The following is a 19,567-nucleotide window of genomic DNA, read 5'->3' on the forward strand; positions in this document are numbered from 1 at the left end:
CTAAAATTGTTACTGGTAGAGCCCACCCAAAATGTTGCTATGCTGTGGCAATTTCATAAATAGTTGACATAGGCCGATGCTGCACATTAATTTTTTTATGTACAATTACAAGTTCATTCAATCAAATGTCTTTGATTCTCCGATCTGCTGCTTCTTAAACAAATAAGAACGTTCAAACAAACGATTTAATAGAACATATTCGTTCATCAGAATTTCATAGCCTAAACCATAGGTTTAGTTTTTCTTAATAAATTAGTAACAAATTAGTATTAGCGCTGAACTTTCTTTCTGTGACGTTTTACATCCAGATGCGCAAAACATTTTATATAAAAACAAATACAATTCTATATTTGAATGTATGTAATGAAATTGTTATTACCGATGGGCAATTATAATAAAAGTATATAGTATATATGACGTTTCCACGCCAAGATACGTGTCTGACAGTTTGGGTAGTTTGAGTAAACGAACATCCACATTAAAAACAAACATTTCAGCTGGATTGCATGACCATGTTTGAAAAATTTATTACTGTAACTACTATTTGAAGTATTATAATTTTCTTGTGGTCCCATCTCATTTTCTGAACATAAAAGCTCGCGTCCAGATAAAGAAAATGCTGCGTGCTTAAAACCTGTTCCATATTTGGTTGCGAATGTAGCGTGTCACTTTTAGAAATAGACAGAAGTAGTTTTTCTTTCTAATATGTATAAGTTTACAGCACTTGTTAATTTGCCATAAGGTAATATGTATAGGATGTTATTAATATCAGCATTATTCAAACAAAACCAAATATAAAATGGGCAAAAGTCGGATGAAAAAGTTGAGGCGCAAAACTTTTGTAGATCCGTCAAATAATTTCCATCATAATACTTAGTATATTTATTGTAGTGCAAAACTTCTCTAGAGCCACAAAATTATATATTATATTTATTGCTTAAATATAGCCTATAGCCTGTCTATAGTATATATTTGAGTAATCTCGGCAGTAGCACCCAGAACCAAATCAGCTACTGGATTTGGGAAACAGTGCAGCCGTGCATGTTTCACCTGCTGTGGGAAAAATGTAGGCTACGTTAATATATAAAACTCTTAGAACTCTTAATAAAACACATATGTATCGAAGTGAATACATTGGCAAAGAATAATACATGTCTCCCAAAATGTTTTAGGTTGACTTGACTGAGAAGGGCATGTACGATAGGGATAACTGGTTCATCGCTTCACATTGGGCCTTTTGAAATAGGCCGACATCGTTTAACAGCAAGCCTGGGACTATCGCGATTTTATCATTTTACGATTTTGATAACAAAAATATTTTAACGTGTTTTTAAAATAATTTTCTTATGGCCAACTGTAGACTATTATTTCTGATTTAATTCGGGAGGTCGAAATACAATTAATGTTGCCGGCGTGCAAGATAAAATTGTTTACCTTTACACCATTTTTTGGGGAATGTAAACCAAATAAGATCATTTCCATAACACTAGACTAAAACGACGTGGTCAAATATTTCTACAATTATGCCACCTAGTGCTATTTAAACCTTATTTTACAGTTGGAAAACAAGTGGCATTTTTACCGAAGTTAGCCGTGGTTGGAGATAGGCTACATTTAGCGGCATTTGAAATAGGCCTCAATCGAATTGAAGTATTTTCAAAGTTCTACTACCCCACTAACGGGCGCCATCTTGTGTCCACCCGCCCTCTGTAGACTTCAGTAGCCTATTTAGGCTCATTTAAAATGAACGAGTTCCAAGTTTATTTGAAAATGTATTGACATATTCCCCACAATCTAATTTAGATTGTAGATTAATCATTATGTCACTTTAGAATCAGGTTAAAAATGACATGTTATGGGATGTAATGTTTTATTTGAATGCATATTTACAAACAAGTAACAGCCTTACATAGTGTACTCATTTAAATATATAGATATTCTTCAAATGCATACTTTGCCTTTTAGAGCATAGTGTCCCTGTTTAAAATCATCAAAATATCACAGTATACAATAACATACAACAGTCTTCTGAACATCAACCTCTCATATTTACAGGTATACAACCTTTCCCAAACACTGCTTTTATCCAGTCATTTAACTGTGATAATGTGTCTTTCTGTTTTTCTTATAGAAATACATACTGTACCTGTTGTCTTTAGACAATGAAAGGTGCCATGGTCAAGAACAGTTCATTCATTCGTGGCAGCTTATCAAAACATATTTGCACTGATGTCCGTGCTCCAGCATTACTGCTAAAGTGAGTAATACAGTGAGTAACCAATAGCACAGTAACCCAATAGGCTACATTTCAGTGCACCACCTACATGTGATCAAACCAATTGACACTGAGACAGTTTGTATCATGCAATTGAACATCATTTTAGCGGTCCGTTCAAAGTGAGTTATGGCTGCCATATCATTATCCATATAGATTCCTTATTCTTTATACATTTTTATAAATAACCTTCATTAAACCAGGAAGTCCCATTATGGACAGGAGACCTCTTTCTCAAGGGGGACCTGGCTAAGAAGTGCAGCTCAATAAAAAGAGCTCACAAAACAACATTCAACAGAACAGTACATACGCTGCAAAACATCAATCTGAATATGAGTTAGTGGTTGACCTGTGCGTTGACCAGGGCATAGTAAGCCCCTCCTTTAGCCATGAGGTCAGTATGTGTACCCTGCTCTGTCACCTGACCATACTGAATTACCGCTATCTGGTCTGCGTTCTGGATGGTAGACAGGCGGTGGGCGATCACGATGCAGGTGCGGCCCTGCCGGGCGGCGTCTAAAGCCTGTTGGACAATCTGGGGGAGGGAGGGATAGGGAGAGAGAGAAGGAGGGAGGAAACAGAAAGACAGAGAGGTTATTTGGGAAGGAGGGAGAGGACATACTGTGTGAAGATAAGCTTTTGTGTGTGACCAGGCCATTAAGTAATTAATGAATTAATGAATAGGTAGAAAATGAGATGGCCGGCACTCAATGTCCATGTGACTTACCTTCTCACTCTCTGTGTCCAGGGCGGAAGTGGCTTCATCCAGCAGCAGTACTTTAGGCTGCCTGACCAGTGCTCTGGCGATGGCTATCCTCTGTTTCTGACCTCCAGACATCTGGGTCCCCTTGTCCCCAACCCTGGTATTGTATTTCTGACAAAAACAACACAAATTATAGTGTTTGTCTATATTGAACACTTTTAAAATATAAATTAAAATATAAAGTCATAACAGCCCGTCTTGGGCTAGTCAATAGCTATTCTATATGAATATCTGTAGAGAAATTAGTTTAAGTTCTACTGTGACCTCACCAGTGACATTTTTTGGATCCCCTTTGAGAAGACTTCAAATATCATCCTACAGCTACAGCCTATCCTGTCTCCTCCAATCTCCCTCACTATACTGTTACTATACCTCTGGCAGGCCCATGATGAAGTCATGGATGTTGGCGTTCTTGGCTGCCTCCTCTATCTCATCCTGAGAGACCTCTCTGCTGTTGTCCCCATACTGGATGTTCTCTGAGATGCTGCAGTCGAACAGGATGGGCTCCTGGGACACCAGGCCCAGCTGAGACCTCAGCCACGACAGGTTCAGGGTCTTAGTATCCAACCCATCCACTAACTGAGACACCACAATAATACCACAGAGTTAGGTCAACCCCTTCATTAACTGAGACACCACAATAATACCACAGATTTAGGCCAACCTTCACAAATATTAAATATTAAAATGCTAAAAAGTGGCCTAACAGTTTTACTATATTTGTTGCATTCCAATTCACAGTATACTGGTTTAGCACTTTGAAATAGTTTTGAAAGCGTGCTTTATATTACATTTATGATTTGATTATTTTTGGTGTTGGTCTCACCACTTGTCCTTCAGCAGGGCTATAGAAGCGCTCCAGTAGTTGTATGGAGGTGCTTTTACCACAGCCACTCTCCCCGACCAGGGCCAGGGTCTGACCAGGCCCCACTGACACGTTCAACCCCTGGAGAACCCTCACGTTCTGACGGGTCGGGTACGCAAAGTGGATCCCTCGGAACTCAATGTCCCCGACAAAGTCCGTCTGGAAAAGACAACATTTTCCTTCCAGATCATTGTCCCAGACAAAACACAATGTTATATCATTGTCCCAGACAAAACACAATGTTATATCATTGTCCCAGACAAAACACAATGTTATATCATTGTCCCAGACAAAACACAATGTTATATCATTGTCCCAGACAAAACACAATGTTATATCATTGTCCCAGACAAAACACAATGTTCTCATTGTATTTATGTTTATATTGGAGTAAGACACATTATATCTCACTCACTGGCTTCTCTCCCTCCTCACTGTAAATGTCAATCTCTGGTTTCTTCTCCAACAAGCCAAGAATTCTCCCCGCAGCTGCTTTCGCTTTGGCAAAGTCAGGAGCAAAAGATGCTGATTCTCCTATGTTCATGGCAGCAAATATGATCACAGAAAACACACTGCGAAAGAAAAGGACAATGTTGTACTATCACTGCCACTATATCGGCAGACCCTGGTCATGACCCAACTCAACGAGGCTGTCTCAGGGAGATTTGGGATATGCAAAAAACACACATGTGCATTAATACACATGTGTGAAATAGGACAAATATAAGCACCCACCAAATGAATGTTATAATTATATTATTACTATAATTTTTATATTACCGTGTAGTGACAATGTGGCAGCCAAGGGTTCTAGTCAGGGTTGGGGTACATTCCATTTCAATTGCAGTCAATTCAAAACCCAATTCCAACACCACATTTTCCTCAATGAAAAGCATTGAAGACAACTGGAATTGGAATTTCAGTGTACTTCCTGAATTGACTGGAATGTAAATGGAATGTACCCCAACCCTGGTGTGAATGTATTCATTTGAGATATAACAGTACCAGAATGTATACTCACAGGAAAACATTTTCATATTCTGTGTGACAGTGAGCAATAAGCCAGGACCCGAAGCGGAAGATTGCAGCATTGACCATGTAAGGGATTGCTTGGGCAACGGCAAATGTTAGTCCGTAGATGGGAGCCTTCACCAAACCGTTCCTGATGTATTCAGTTGAAATCTAATCAGTACTTGACTGTAGGTTATAAGGTCAAACAATCCAAAAGCTGAGTCTATAACAAAGTGAATAACTGTACTCTTACTGGTATGGTCTTTCTAGACTGTCCATGAACTTGTGAAAGAAGACGTCCTCCCGTGTCAATCCAACAACTGTCTTGAAGTTTTCAACGGTCTCTGTAGATATCTACAAAAGATGAATAAAGATTTATTAACGTTTTATTTGAACACATGGTGTCACACACTGATATAGCCCACTGTCTCAAAGTGCATTGCAATTAGGGTTGCATAATAGCAGTAACCTTCCTGAAATTCCCTGGTTATCCAGATATCCTGTTTTAAGGTTTCCCCGATTTTCTGCTTATTCCCTCCTGATTCTGGAAAACCTATAACTGGGATTACTGGAAAATCTGGGAATTTTGGAAACATTTTGCAACCCCAATTGCAATAGAAAGTTGATGTTAACCTTCCCAGACTGCTCCAGGGCACCCTGGTCTTTGGAGGCGTGGCCTGCCATGGCCCTCATCTGAATGAAGTTGGCTCCAATGAGGAAGGGCACACAGGCGAGGATGAGGAGGGTGAGCTGCCAGCTGTGGATGAAGGCCACCACAATGGCGATGGTGAGAGCACAGACTGTGTTGGTGGCCAGACCCAACCTAGACCCAGTCGCCTGGTGGTGAGGAGAGAGGAAACAAGTAGGTTCCATCCATTATCAGACATTGCAACTCTAAAGAACGCAACTGTAAATACATGGAAGCATATGTACAGGTAGACATTTTTAAAGATTTGTACAGTAGAATGATTCTGAATTGACATCGACTTGATGTGATAGATTTTGATCGGTATCTCAATGTGTAAATCAGAGCATTGTGCTTACCCCTTTAACCAGAGATGCATCTGTGGCCAATCTGGTGGTTAGAACTCCCACTGCATTGTTGTTGTCATCAAACCATCCAATCTCCTGTAAGGAATGCATTTTAGCAAGGTTCTGAGGCAGAACACTGCAAAGTGGCAGTTCAGAATCGTAATTTTAGCAAGGTTCTGAGGCAGAACACTGCAAAGTGGCAGTTCGGAATCGTAATTTTAGCAAGGTTCTGAGGCAGAACACTGCAAAGTGGCAGTTCGGAATCGTAATTTTAGCAAGGTTCTGAGGCAGAACACTGCAAAGTGGCAGTTCGGAATCGTAATTTTAGCAAGGTTCTAAGGCAGAACACTGCAAAGTGGCAGTTCAGAATCGTAATTTTAGCAAGGTTCTGAGGCAGAACACTGCAAAGTGGCAGTTCGGAATCGTAATTTTAGCAAGGTTCTGAGGCAGAACACTGCAAAGTGGCAGTTCGGAATCGTAATTTTAGCAAGGTTCTGAGGCAGAACACTGCAAAGTGGCAGTTCAGAATCGTAATTTTAGCAAGGTTCTGAGGCAGAACACTGCAAAGTGGTAGTTCAGAATCGTAATTTTAGCAAGGTTCTGAGGCAGAACACTGCAAAGTGGCAGTTCAGAATCGTAATTTTAGCAAGGTTCTGAGGCAGAACACTGCAAAGTGGCAGTTCAGAATCGTAATTTTAGCAAGGTTCTGAGGCAGAACACTGCAAAGTGGCAGTTCAGAATCGTAATTTTAGCAAGGTTCTGAGGCAGAACACTGCAAAGTGGCAGTTCAGAATCGTAATTTTAGCAAGGTTCTGAGGCAGAACACTGCAAAGTGGCAGTTCAGAATCGTAATTTTAGCAAGGTTCTGAGGCAGAACACTGCAAAGTGGCAGTTCAGAATCGTAATTTTAGCAAGGTTCTGAGGCAGAACACTGCAAAGTGGCAGTTCAGAATCGTAATTTTAGCAAGGTTCTGAGGCAGAACACTGCAAAGTGGCAGTTCAGAATCGTAATTTTAGCAAGGTTCTGAGGCAGAACACTGCAAAGTGGCAGTTCAGAATCGTAATTTTAGCAAGGTTCTGAGGCAGAACACTGCAAAGTGGCAGTTCGGAATCGTAATTTTAGCAAGGTTCTGAGGCAGAACACTGCAAAGTGGCAGTTCGGAATCGTAATTTTAGCAAGGTTCTGAGGCAGAACACTGCAAAGTGGCAGTTCAGAATCGTAATTTTAGCAAGGTTCTGAGGCAGAACACTGCAAAGTGGCAGTTCAGAATCGTAATTTTAGCAAGGTTCTGAGGCAGAACACTGCAAAGTGGCAGTTCAGAATCGTAATTTTAGCAAGGTTCTGAGGCAGAACACTGCAAAGTGGCAGTTCAGAATCGTAATTTTAGCAAGGTTCTGAGGCAGAACACTGCAAAGTGGCAGTTCAGAATCGTAATTTTAGCAAGGTTCTGAGGCAGAACACTGCAAAGTGTCAGTTCAGAATCGTAATTTTAGCAAGGTTCTGAGGCAGAACACTGCAAAGTGGCAGTTCAGAATCGTAATTTTAGCAAGGTTCTGAGGCAGAACACTGCAAAGTGGCAGTTCAGAATCGTAATTTTAGCAAGGTTCTGAGGCAGAACACTGCAAAGTGGCAGTTCAGAATCGTAATTTTAGCAAGGTTCTGAGGCAGAACACTGCAAAGTGGCAGTTCAGAATCGTAATTTTAGCAAGGTTCTGAGGCAAAACACCACAAAGTGGCATTTCAGCATCGTCCTTCTGCTGGTATTATCAATACAGTAAAGTAAATTAGCAATGACAAGTCAGTCTTTTTACATTTATGTACAATTGCTGAAGTATATATTTTCCCGCATGACAGTTTGTCCTACCTGTCTCATCATGGCATGGAATACCTGCCTCCTCAGCCTCATGGTAAGAAGCTCTCCTGATTTTCCAAACATGTAACCCTGAAACATAGAACATACAGCAGAAATGTACCCAACCAGACATACCCACAACATATTAAATGTTTGAGATAGTGCACTGTATAGGGCATAGGTTGCCATTTTGGACACAGTTTAGATCTATAAATTAGAAAACCTTTAGGAAGTAGGTGACAAAAGCCACTCCTCCGATGAGAAGGAAGAGCAGGGAAAACATCATGGTTTTCTGTCGTTTGACTTCCGGGTCAACCTCGGAAAACACCTAGAGAAGGTCACGGGGTGGAGAGAAACCCGCCCAAAATAGATAACAACAGAAAATGAAAAGGCTGCTTTGGAAAATAAGAGCCAAAACCCACCAACCAACGACCATCAAATAAATGATGTGGAAAAATAAGACCACCTCGTTTAAATCAAACTCAATGAAGACACCTAGGACATGTGAATAGTCTCTGCAGTATTTAACAATGCTTCATATTATGAAGACAAGGAGGTGGTCTTGTGAAACACTTACTCCAATGATCTTGGCGAAGATGATGGCGACACAGGGATAAACGGCTCCCCCCACCAAGCTAGACAGGGTTCCTACCAACATGTACGGCCACTCGGGCTTGTTCAAGGCCAGGATTCTGGTGAAGGGGATGTCTGGAGCTTCATCTGGTTTCTTTTCCTTCTGTCATCAAACATTGTCATCAATGACAAAACTAAATGACCAAGGACCAACATGATGTAACAGATCTTATTTCTGAAGACAATGAACTACCACTATATACAGTAGGGTGGCAGGTTCGAATCTCCGAGCCGACTAGGTGAAAAATCTGTCGATATGCCCTTGAGCAAGGCACTTAAACCTAATTGCTTCTGTAAGTCGCTCAAGATAAGAGCTTCTGCTAAATAACTAAAATGTAAATGAATGCAACCATACATTATATACCATTCATTATATACCATTCATTATATAATAGGTATGATGATAGTTTAGCAATAGCACTATAACAAAGCCATGTTCCTATATAGCACATGAAGGACGTCATAAAGGATTATCTATGTAATAGTACCTTCTTGTCCTTCTTGGACTTCTTAGATTTCCTCCTGGTCGGTTTCATTTCCACACGGCCACTGCTGATTGAGTTCTTTTCAAAGCCGCCGTTTTCTATTCCTTCCTCGTTTCCCACTTCCAGCTCATCCATGTCAGATGAGTCATATAGGACATAATCCAGATCCTCATATTTAGGAGGGTTATCCTCTTCCACAGGGTCCTCTTCATCTTCCTCTGGCTTCCCTTGACTCTGAACAACAGACAAGGTGTGATAGTGGATTTGAACATGTTACACACAGAGCCTGTTTATTACTGATCATATAGAAACAGGCTTGATAAGGTATATTGCTCTGATACTGATGATATACATCTCTAAATATGACTCTGATCAACATGATTTAGACGTTGGCTGATTCTACTGTTGAGGCAGAGTTGGGGCCCTGGTGGTCAAAAGCAGTGCACTATAAAGGGAATAGGGTGCCATTTGGGATGCAGTGAGCGTGATACAGTACCTGCTGCATGACCAGAGAGTAGTAAACCCCCTTCTTGGCCATGAGTTCCCTGTGTGTTCCCTGCTCCACCACCTCTCCGTTGCTGAAGCCAGCGATCACGTCAGCTGTTCTGATGGTGGACAGGCGGTGGGCGATCACTATTGTGGTGCGGCCCGCTCTGGCCTATGGGAATGGGAGGAGACAATATTGCCATCATTTGTTCCAAATCATTTTTTTTATTACGTCTTCATTTTCGCTGAGATGGATTCCAACAGGATCTCATGGATTCACTCTGATTCTTGACGTTTGTCAACTGCTGCAAACGTGAACTTGCAAGGCTGCAGTCAAACAAATCGAGTCAGGCTATTAGGTTGCGCAAAAGCAGGTTTGAGAACAACCTTAACCATGGGTCTGGTACTCAGGGAGGGTACTGACCTTATCCAGAGCGGCCTGAACGACCGACTCACTCTGGGTGTCCAGGGCGGAGGTGGCCTCGTCCAGCAGGAGGATCTTCGGGTTTTTGACCAGGGCCCGGGCGATAGCTATCCTCTGCTTCTGTCCTCCACTGAGCTGGGCTCCCCGCTCCCCCACCATGGTGTTCAGCTTCTGTTAACGCCACATGAAATGGGATGGAGATGAAATAATCATGTTTAAATTTGTCCATTGGGATAACATCATCACTATTTGGCCATTTCCTTACACTGTATACAATTTCAAAACAAAAAAACATTTCAATTCAACACAGTCGCCATAGAAACAACAGAATATCTGCTGTCCTACTCACTTCAAATCATTTGTACACCATAGATAATTTATTGTATAACACATGTGAAACACTGAAGCCATTGTATGTACTCATTTGTCAGTATCCCCACGTACATCGGGGAGTTTGGAGATGAAGTCGTACGCGTTGGCCTCCCTCACGGCCCGTTCGATGTCCTCATCTGTGGCATCCTCTCTGCCATAGCGGATGTTTTCTGCAATGGTTGTTCCGAACAGCACAGGTTCCTGACTGACGATACCCATATTCTCCCTCAGCCACTTCACATTCAGGGTCCGGATGTCCCGACCATCCAGGGTAATCTGACAACAAACCAGGGTCATATTCATTAGGCATGCAAATGTCTCTGCTTTGCTGACAAGTACTTTCTATGCTCATACAGGAGTAATAAAGGTGGGAATGTTGTTTATTATTATTGTTGTTATTTATTTCTTATTTTGATTTATCAGGGGGTGCTGCAGCAGCCTTAGCTCCCCTACCACCCTCAGCTATACAAACAAAACCAACAGCGTTTCTGACAAATGATATATCAACATTCCACAAGAGGGCACTACAATACTATTTTACTTTTTACTGAACTGAATTCAACACTAAACCTGATAAACCAAAACTTGGGAATGAGTGTACGTGAGTGAATGTACATTACACGTGTGTGTGCATGTGAGTCTCTGTATGCACTATGGGTCAGGTGTTTGAACTTTAATGCGCTCGTGTACTGCATACCTCTCCTGAGGTTGGATCATAAAGCATGTGAGTCCTTCACTGGAGGCTGGTGGGTGGAGCTATTGGAGGACGGGCTCATCAAATGCACTTTAAACACACTTTGAATAAGCCTTGATCAGATTTGTTCATACCTCTCCTGAGTCTGGATCATAAAAGCGCTGAAGCAGCTGAATGGTGGTGCTCTTCCCACATCCACTGGCTCCAACCAGAGCTATGGTCTTCCCACGAGGCACTGTCAGATTCACTCCTTCAAGAATCTACAGCGACAGGGAACACATCCCACAACGTATTTAACATGTATTTTTACCTGTCATTTTACAATTGTACAGCTTGTCATTTTGTTTTTGCTAATCCAACTGGAAACTGAAAATTCAACTTAGCTTCTTCCTTATTGTGCATTTTTCAAATCATTTGGAGACAGGTTAGTGTCTGGATCTGGTTCGATTCAAATCCACTACTTACTTTGACATCTTTCCTGGAGGGGTAGCTGAAGTGGATGTTCTTGAATTCAATGTCTCCTTTCACACAGTCTGGTTTGTGACCTTCCTTTGAACTGCTGTCTATGGGCCGCGGCTATGACAAACAAATCAACTCATCAACCGCGGCAGTAGGACAAATGTCTAAATTCGACTTGAGTTCTTGAGATCATGTTGTTCTGAGTGAGTTAGAGTGAGTTCATACGGAGTGAGTGCTATGGTGATTTAGGGGTTAAACTGAATACTTCCGGTACCTGGTCAATGGTATTGTAGACTTCATAGGCAGCACCCCGGGCTTTGGCGATGGCTTCCAAGTTAGGCGCACCCTGGCCCAAAGAGAACGCCCCAATCATCACCGAGAAGAAGACCTAAAAATAGCAGCAACAAAGAATGTAATGAAGAAAGGAATTATATTAATATCAGACAGAGTAACAGGTGTAAAGACATTGTAGAGGCCTCTTCACAATAAAATGTAAATGCATCTATTGGAAAATAGTAAATTCCTACTTAAAATCTTCCATAAAAGCTTACTGTAATGGTTTTTCCAATGGTGTAGTTTTCAGGCTCGTCTACAGAGAGCTTGGTCCCGTACCAGAAAGCCAAGGCGTACGTCCCAAATATGACAAACTGGGTGAAGCCCATGGACACATTAGTGGTGATGGCTTTCTTTATCCCAAAGTTTTTAGCATCCTCCAAGTTTCTTTCATACCTAAAATATATAGAACACATGCCTAAATAGGGGAATGTGTCTTGATTTTGGTAAATCATATTAATAATTATGGAAAGATCCACTGTTTTATGCAACACATTAATTAGTTAGTAACTGACTAACCTTTCCACAGCTTTCTTCTGTCCATTGAAAGCCACAACTGTCCTGATAGCCACCAGTATCTCTTCAGCTACCGCCCCTGCTTTGGCATAGGCAGACAGCTCCTTACTGGTCAGGGTGGCAAGTATCTGAAATCAAATAGAAACTGTTCATGAATACGGTATCTTACAATGCTGATGTAAAAATGTCTTTATAAAAGAAATGTGATTGTGGAAAACTGAGAGGATTGGATAAGTATAAACTAGGGGTGGATTTGGGATTGGGCACGAGAGTAGTGATGCGACCACTGTTTAGTGACACATATGAAAACAATATGGCACCTTATTCCCTATATAGTCTACTACTTTCAAGTAGTGCACTATATAGGAAATAGGGTACCATTTGGGATAAAGCTTTTGTCTTTGCAGATCATTGGTAGTCTTACTTTGGACCAGACGGCAGCTGATCCTGCCAGGAGAGGACTGACGGTCAGGATGACGAGGGTTAGCTTCCAGCCGAAGATGAAACCAATGATGAACCCTGACAAGAAGGTGCAGAAGAACTGCACGAACACACAGATCTTGTCTCCAAGGCCTTCGTTGATTGTGTTGATGTCACTGTAGAAAGTAAAAGTATTACATTAATTATATTATAATAATTTACATTATTGAAACAATCTGTAGTTGCTCAATGTGATCATATATGCTAAAATATGACATTGTCTTTGATTTAAAAAAAAATCCCGAACATTCATCCAATGTTTCAAACTCACTCTGTTAACCTGACGTTGAGAACTCCTATCTGGTGTGTATCAAACCAGGACATCTGTTGGTGGAGGATGGCATGGAAGTATTTCTCCCGGATCCGTTTGGTCTGTTTGGTGGCTGTCAACAAGAACAACATCACCTGAAAGGTCCCCAGCAGGAACACAGCACAACCGATCCCAATGAAGTAATAGGCATGTCTGGAAATTCAAATGTATGTATCACACAGTATGTTTTTAAGCAATAAGCAATGGGGGTGGAGGGGGGGGGTATATGGCCTGTTCTTATGCACGATGCAATGCAGAGTGCCTGGATACAGCCCTTAGCCGTGGTATATTGGCCATATACCACAAACCCCAGTGCCTTATTGCTTTTATAAAATGGTTACCAATGTAATTAGATAAGTAAAAAAAAAATGTTTTGTCATACCCGTGGTATACGGTCTAATATACCACGGCTGTCGGGCCAATCAGCATTCAGGGCTCAAACCACCCAGTTTATAATCAGAAATAAAAGCCACATTGTATTAATATATTGATAATGTGTGTCTGTTATCTACTGTACTTATTATCACTTGCCGAGTCATTAGAGCCTCTATATCAACTCCAGGAATTTGAATACATCCGTCAGTTGAGTTCAATATAGCGCTGATCTCCTCCACAGTGAAATTGGCTATGGAGAAATGACAATACCAGTAGTCAATGTTCACAATCTGGCGTGCCTAACATATGATATGTGTAGTATAAAACATAATCCACAAATCACCATTGTACATGGTGAAGATATGCATAAACAATGCAACCCATAATAGAAATAATCACATATGTAGCTCACCGTAATGCATGGCCACAAAGGATCCCTGCACTTTATAGCCAATACACAGATGTAAAATCTTAATTTGAGCCAGTTGGCAACAGCAGGAAAATAATCCTGCAGCAACAGGACAGATGGATTATAATGAATGGGCATTGAATGGTGCTGGATTGGATAGCGGCCGTTTGACTAGTTCCTGACCAATTCTGCTGTTTAGTGTGGTTTTTTGTGTGTGTGTTTTGTTGTTGCATATCCCCTGTGTTTGATGCTCTTTTTTGTTAGGCTACATATACATTTTACACACGTTTTACATACATGGCACTTTTTAATGATCAAAAAACTATTTACATACCGTCAGGAGTCAATTATTTGAGTACACAATGACATTTCGTAGGAAGGAAGTAGAGTTTATAATACAATATGTTCTATATTATTCTCAGAAAATAAAATGTCGTCCCACCACTCACATTGTAGGTCTGTTGCTTGGTCAAGAGTTGTTGATATCTGATACAGTTTTACATAATACATCCCATGCATCAACTGTATTTGTCCGAGCATTGTTTATCACAGCCACGGATCGCTCTATACAAACATTATCTTGAAAATATGATAACCATGTTTGTGGTGAGAGGATTGCAGGGGTAATCGAAGCACTAAGGATAACTTGTTTTGTTGCTGTTAACTCTGCATAAATGAAATGGTCATTTTCTGAACCAGCTGCAGTCATACATGGTACTTTTATACACAGTAATTACACAACAAATATATCTGTTTCTGGATTATACACATTACATTTTGGATAGATACTGGATATGTACTCAGACATCTATATATAGATAGTGTTTTCAGTAATAACTATCACTGATCATAAGCGTTTTAATCTCACCCCTCTGCTACTCTCAGTCCAGCCCACCTACAGTAAATGTATCTCCGTAAGACCATCCTCTTTTGATTTCAACGAGCCATATATCTTTCGACTGTGCTGTGATGTTTTATATGAATTTTGAACCTTTCTAATGACATAGTATCCAAAGATTGTAAGTTTTAAAGATTTAAAGAATATTTTCACTAAAATTATTATAATATTGTTGAATGATTGACTTTCCAAATCTCCCAACAGTGCAAATAGCCGAGTTAAATTATTACATTTACCTAAAATTTTCAGCCATTCCTGAAACTGAGACCAGAAACAAACTCCATTGTGCTGATCTAAACTTTTTTGTACATAATGTTTCCCCCATGGTTTGCTATGACCAAAAAGAGCTTCTGGACATCAGAACAGCAATAAATAATCTTGTATTGGATGAGGATTTCTACTTCAACCAGTTGGCGGTGCAGGACATACTTTTCACCCCGGACCAGACCCTAATCCTCTGCACTCGGAGGAGAAAGTGCAAGAGAGGCCGACGTGCGGGCACCCTGACAAAACTACAGTCGTGGCCAAAAGTTGAGAATGACACAAATATTAATTTTCACAAAGTCTGTTGCCTCAGTTTGTATGATGGCAATTTGCATATACTCCAGAATGTTATGAAGAGTGATCAGATGAATTGTAATTCATTCCAAAGTCCCTCTTTGCCATGCAAATGAACGGAATCCCCAAAAAACATTTCCACTGCATTTTCAGCCCTGCCACAAAAGGACCAGCTGACATCATGTCAGGGATTCAGTGATTCGTTAACACAGGTGTGAGTGTTGACGAGGACAAGGCTGGAGATCCCTCTGTCATGCTGATTGAGTTCAAATAACAGACGTTTCAAAAGGAGGGTGGTGCTTGGAATCATTGTTCTTCCTCGGTCAACCATGGTTACCTGCAAGGAAACATTGCCATCATCATTGCTTTGCACAAAAAAGGCTTCACAGGCAAGGATATTGCTGCCAGTAAGATTGCACCTAAATCAACCATTTATCGGATCATCAAGAATTTCAAGGAGAGCGGTTAAATTGTTGTGAAGAAGGCTTCAGGACGCCCAAGAAAGTCCAGCAAGCGCCAGGACTGTCTCCTAAAGTTGATTCAGCTGCGGGATAGGGGCACCACCAGTACAGAGCTTGCTTAAAGAATGGTACCAACACATCCTCCGAGAGCAACTTCTCCCAACCATCCAGGAACAGTTTGGTGACGAACAATACCTTTTCAAGCATGATGAAGCACCTTGCCATAAGGCAAAACTGATGACTAATTGGCTGGGGGAACAAAACATCGATATTTTGGGTCCATGGCCAGGAAACTCCCCAGACCTTAATCCCATTGAGAACTTGTGGTCAATCCTCAAGAGGCAGGTGGACAAACAAAAACCCACAAATTCTGACAAACTCCAAGCATTGATTATGCAAGAATGGGCTGCCATCAGTCAGGATGTAGCCACAAACTTAATTGACAGCATGCCAGGGCGGATTGCAGAGGTCTTGAAAAAGAAGGGTCAACACTGCAAATATTGACTCTTTGCATCAACTTCATGTAATTGTCAATAAAAGCCTTTGACACTTATGAAATGCTTGTAATTATACTTCAGTATTCCATAGTAACATCTGACAAAAATATCTAAAGACACTGAAGCAGCAAACTTTGTGAAAATTAACATTTGTGTCATTCTCAAATCTTTTGGCCACAATTGTACATAGATGAATACATAAACTGCCTCTACCCTCTGTTCAATTAGCGAACGTTCAAGAGAACAAACTGGACAAGCTCTTTTCGAGACTATCCTATCAATGGAACCTGAAGAACTGTAATATCCTATGTTTCTTAGAGTCGTGGCTGAACAAGGACACGGATAATATACATCTAGCTCAGGTAAGATCAAGGGGGGAGGTGAGTGTCTCTGTTAACAACAGCTGGTGAGTGATATTAAGGAAGTCTCAAGGTTCTGCTCACCTGAGTAAGAATACCTCGTGATAAGCTGTAGACTATACTATTTACCAAGATAGCTGTGGATTTAACACCACAAGCCTAGAAGACGATGTGTGCCCTCAGACATGGAGGGAGGCAAAGGTAATTCCGCTACCCAAGAATAGAAGAGCACCCTTTAATGGTTAAAACACCTGACAAGTCAGCCTGTTACAAGTGCTTAGCAAACTTTTGGAGAGAAAAAAATAGTTTGATCAAAAACAAAGTTATTTTACAGAGTTAACAACAGACTTTCAGCATGCTTATAGGGATGGGCACTCAACATGCTCAGCACTGACAAATGGCTGATGATTGGATGAAAGAAATGAATAGTAAGAAGATGGTGGGAGGTGTTTTGTTAGACTTCAGAGCAGCTTTTGATGTAGTGATCCTAACCTATTGCCGAGGATTTTCATCCGCTGCCTTATTATGGATTGAGAGTTACCTATCTAATAGAACACAGAGGGTTTTCGTTAATGGAAGCCTCTCTCATGCAAATTCCGTTGAGTGTGATGTACCGCAGGGCAGCCGGCTAGGGCCACTATTGTTTTCTGTTTTTACAAATGACCTTCCACTGAACTTGAATAAAACCTGTTTGTCTATGTACGCAGACAAAATCAACAGCATACACGTCTTCTGCAACAGTAACATAAATAACTGACACCCTTAATATAGAGCTCCAGTCAGTTTTAGAATGGGTAACTAGCAATAGTCTGGTGATAAATATCTCAAAACAAAAAGCATTATTTATTTAACAAATCAATCAGTCAACGTTAAACCTTGATTAGATCTATTACTGAATAATGTGGCTATTGAGCAAGTTGATGAGACTAAATGTGAAAATTAGCGATGTAACCCTAGGTAGTAAGCTGTCATGGTCAAAACATATAGACTCAATGGTTGCTAAAATGGGAAGAGATCTGTCCATGATAGGGCATTGCTCTGCCTTCTTGATATCTCAGTCAACCAGACAGGTCCTACAGGCCCTAGTTTTGTCGCTTCTGGACTACTGTGGTCATGTGCAGCAAAGAAGGACATAGGTAAATTGCAGTTGGTCCAGAACAAAGGAGCACATATCGCACTTAGATGTACAGTACATGGAGGGTAAGTGTCAGTAACATGCATATCAGTCTCTCCTGGCTCAAAGTTGAGGAAAGATTGACTGAACCTCTATTGGTCTTTGTGCAAGGTATTGATGTGTTGAAGATACCGAACTGTTTGTTCAAGCAGTTGGAACACAGTTCGGACACTCATCGGTACAGCACAAGACATGAACCAGAGGTTTCTTCACAGTCCCCAGGTCCAGAACAGAGGCTGGGAAACGTACAGTATTAAATAGAGCTGTGACTACATGGAACTCTATCACTCCAGGTAACTCAAGCAATAAAATCAGTTTAAAAATCAGGTAAAAGAACACCTTGCTGCACAGCCATTTTATATATTTTGTATTGTAATGCTAATTGCACTGTTTAGATCTAGATATTGTGTGTATGTACTGATACGTAGGCTATGTGTGATGTTTCAAATGTATGCATTTCAGTGCTTAACTAATAATGTGCTGTACTATGTATGATGTTAGTATGTTTCATGTGGACCCCAGGAAGAGTAGCTGATGCTTCTGCAGCGGCTAATGGAGATCCTAATAAATGTCAAATACCAAAACGATGCTGGCACTAAGACCGCACTCAACAAGCTGTATAGGACCATAAGCAAACAAGAAAATGCTCACCCAGAGGCAGCGCTCCTAGTGGATGGTGATTTTAATGCTGGAAAACTGAAATCCTACCAGCATGTCACCTGTGCAACTAGAGGTGAAAAAAACTCTAAATCACCTTTACTCTACAAAGAGAGATACATACAAAGCTCTCCCTTTCCCTCCATTTCTGCAAATATGACCATAACGCTATCCTTCTATGTTCGCTTCGAGGAAAGCAACACTGAACCATGTATGAGAGCACCGCCTGTTCTGGATGACTGTGTGATCACACTCTCCGTAGCCAGTCTGAGTAAGACCTGAAGGGCTCTTTTGCTCTCAAAAAAGCCTGAATTCATCGGGGCATGGACTCTACAAGGTGTCGACAGCGTTCCACAGGGATGCTGGCCCATGTTGACTCCAATGCTTCCCACAGTTGTGTCAAATTGGCTGGATGTCATTTGGGTGGTGGGCCAATCTTGATACACATGGGATACCAGCAGCGTTTCAGTTCTTGACACAAACCGGTGTGCCTGACACCTACTACCATACCCTGTTCAAAGGCACTTAAATATCTTGTCTTGCCCACTGACTGCTCCCCGAGAGACAATGACATCGATTAAGGCAGCCCCCCGCACCTCTGATTCAGAAGGGTTGGGTTAAATGCAGAAGACAACAGTTGTGCAACTGACTAGAGATCCCCTTTCCCTTTCCTTGGCTGAGATGGGAGAAGCTGCCAGAAGGACAACAGTCTCTACAGCACTTCACCAATCTAGGCTTTATGGGAAAGTGGCCAGATGGAAGCCACTCCTGAGAAAAAAGAACATGACAGTTGGAGTTTGCAAAAAAAATGCACGTGAAAGACTGAGATCATAAGAGAAAAACATGCACAGCTCATCACCTATTTAACACCATCCCTACCGTGAAGCTTTTAAGTGGCAGGGACTGTGAGACTGGATAGAGGGAACAATAAATAGAGCCAAATCCTTGTTGTGAACATGCTTCAGAGTGTAAATTATCTTAGACTGGGGCGAAGATATTTTTGGGGTTGTACTTTTTACCCCAATTTTGTGATATCCAATTGGTAGTTACAGTGTAACTCGTTGCAACTCCCGTATGGACTCGGGAGAGGCGAAGGTCAAGAGCCATGCATCCTTCAAAATACAACCCTGCCAAGCCGCACTGCTTCCTGACCCACTGCTTCCTTAACCCGGAAGCCAGCCGCACCAA

The 19,567-nt window shown here is 41.2% G+C and overlaps 1 protein-coding gene across 2 annotated transcripts; it reads right to left on the reverse strand.

Moving 5' to 3' along the window:
- Positions 1–1,862: 1,862 nt before the first annotated feature.
- Positions 1,863–13,800, reverse strand: LOC139399929 (ATP-dependent translocase ABCB1-like). 2 transcript variants are annotated; one of them, XM_071145060.1, is made up of 24 exons: positions 13,523–13,800; positions 12,953–13,144; positions 12,626–12,797; positions 12,205–12,329; positions 11,904–12,081; positions 11,627–11,740; positions 11,359–11,469; positions 11,028–11,153; positions 10,272–10,475; positions 9,828–9,998; positions 9,414–9,575; positions 8,921–9,151; positions 8,377–8,532; positions 8,023–8,127; positions 7,812–7,889; positions 5,959–6,042; positions 5,548–5,751; positions 5,168–5,268; positions 4,925–5,065; positions 4,319–4,475; positions 3,865–4,062; positions 3,411–3,617; positions 3,003–3,149; positions 1,863–2,810 (listed from the first exon to the last, which is right to left on the reverse strand). In XM_071145060.1, exons 1-24 carry the CDS (start codon positions 13,528–13,530, stop codon positions 2,613–2,615), a joined length of 3,570 nt encoding a protein of 1,189 aa, XP_071001161.1. In that variant the 5' UTR covers positions 13,531–13,800; the 3' UTR covers positions 1,863–2,612. The 2 variants fall into 2 exon arrangements, with proteins under 2 accessions (XP_071001161.1, XP_071001160.1); XM_071145059.1 differs by having other exon boundaries at positions 8,377–8,535.
- Between the last annotated feature and the right edge of the window lie 5,767 nt (positions 13,801–19,567).

Source organism: Oncorhynchus clarkii, unplaced genomic scaffold (genome assembly GCF_045791955.1).
Source record: "Oncorhynchus clarkii lewisi isolate Uvic-CL-2024 unplaced genomic scaffold, UVic_Ocla_1.0 unplaced_contig_10932_pilon_pilon, whole genome shotgun sequence".
In the NCBI taxonomy this organism is placed as follows: Eukaryota; Metazoa; Chordata; class Actinopteri; order Salmoniformes; family Salmonidae; genus Oncorhynchus; species Oncorhynchus clarkii.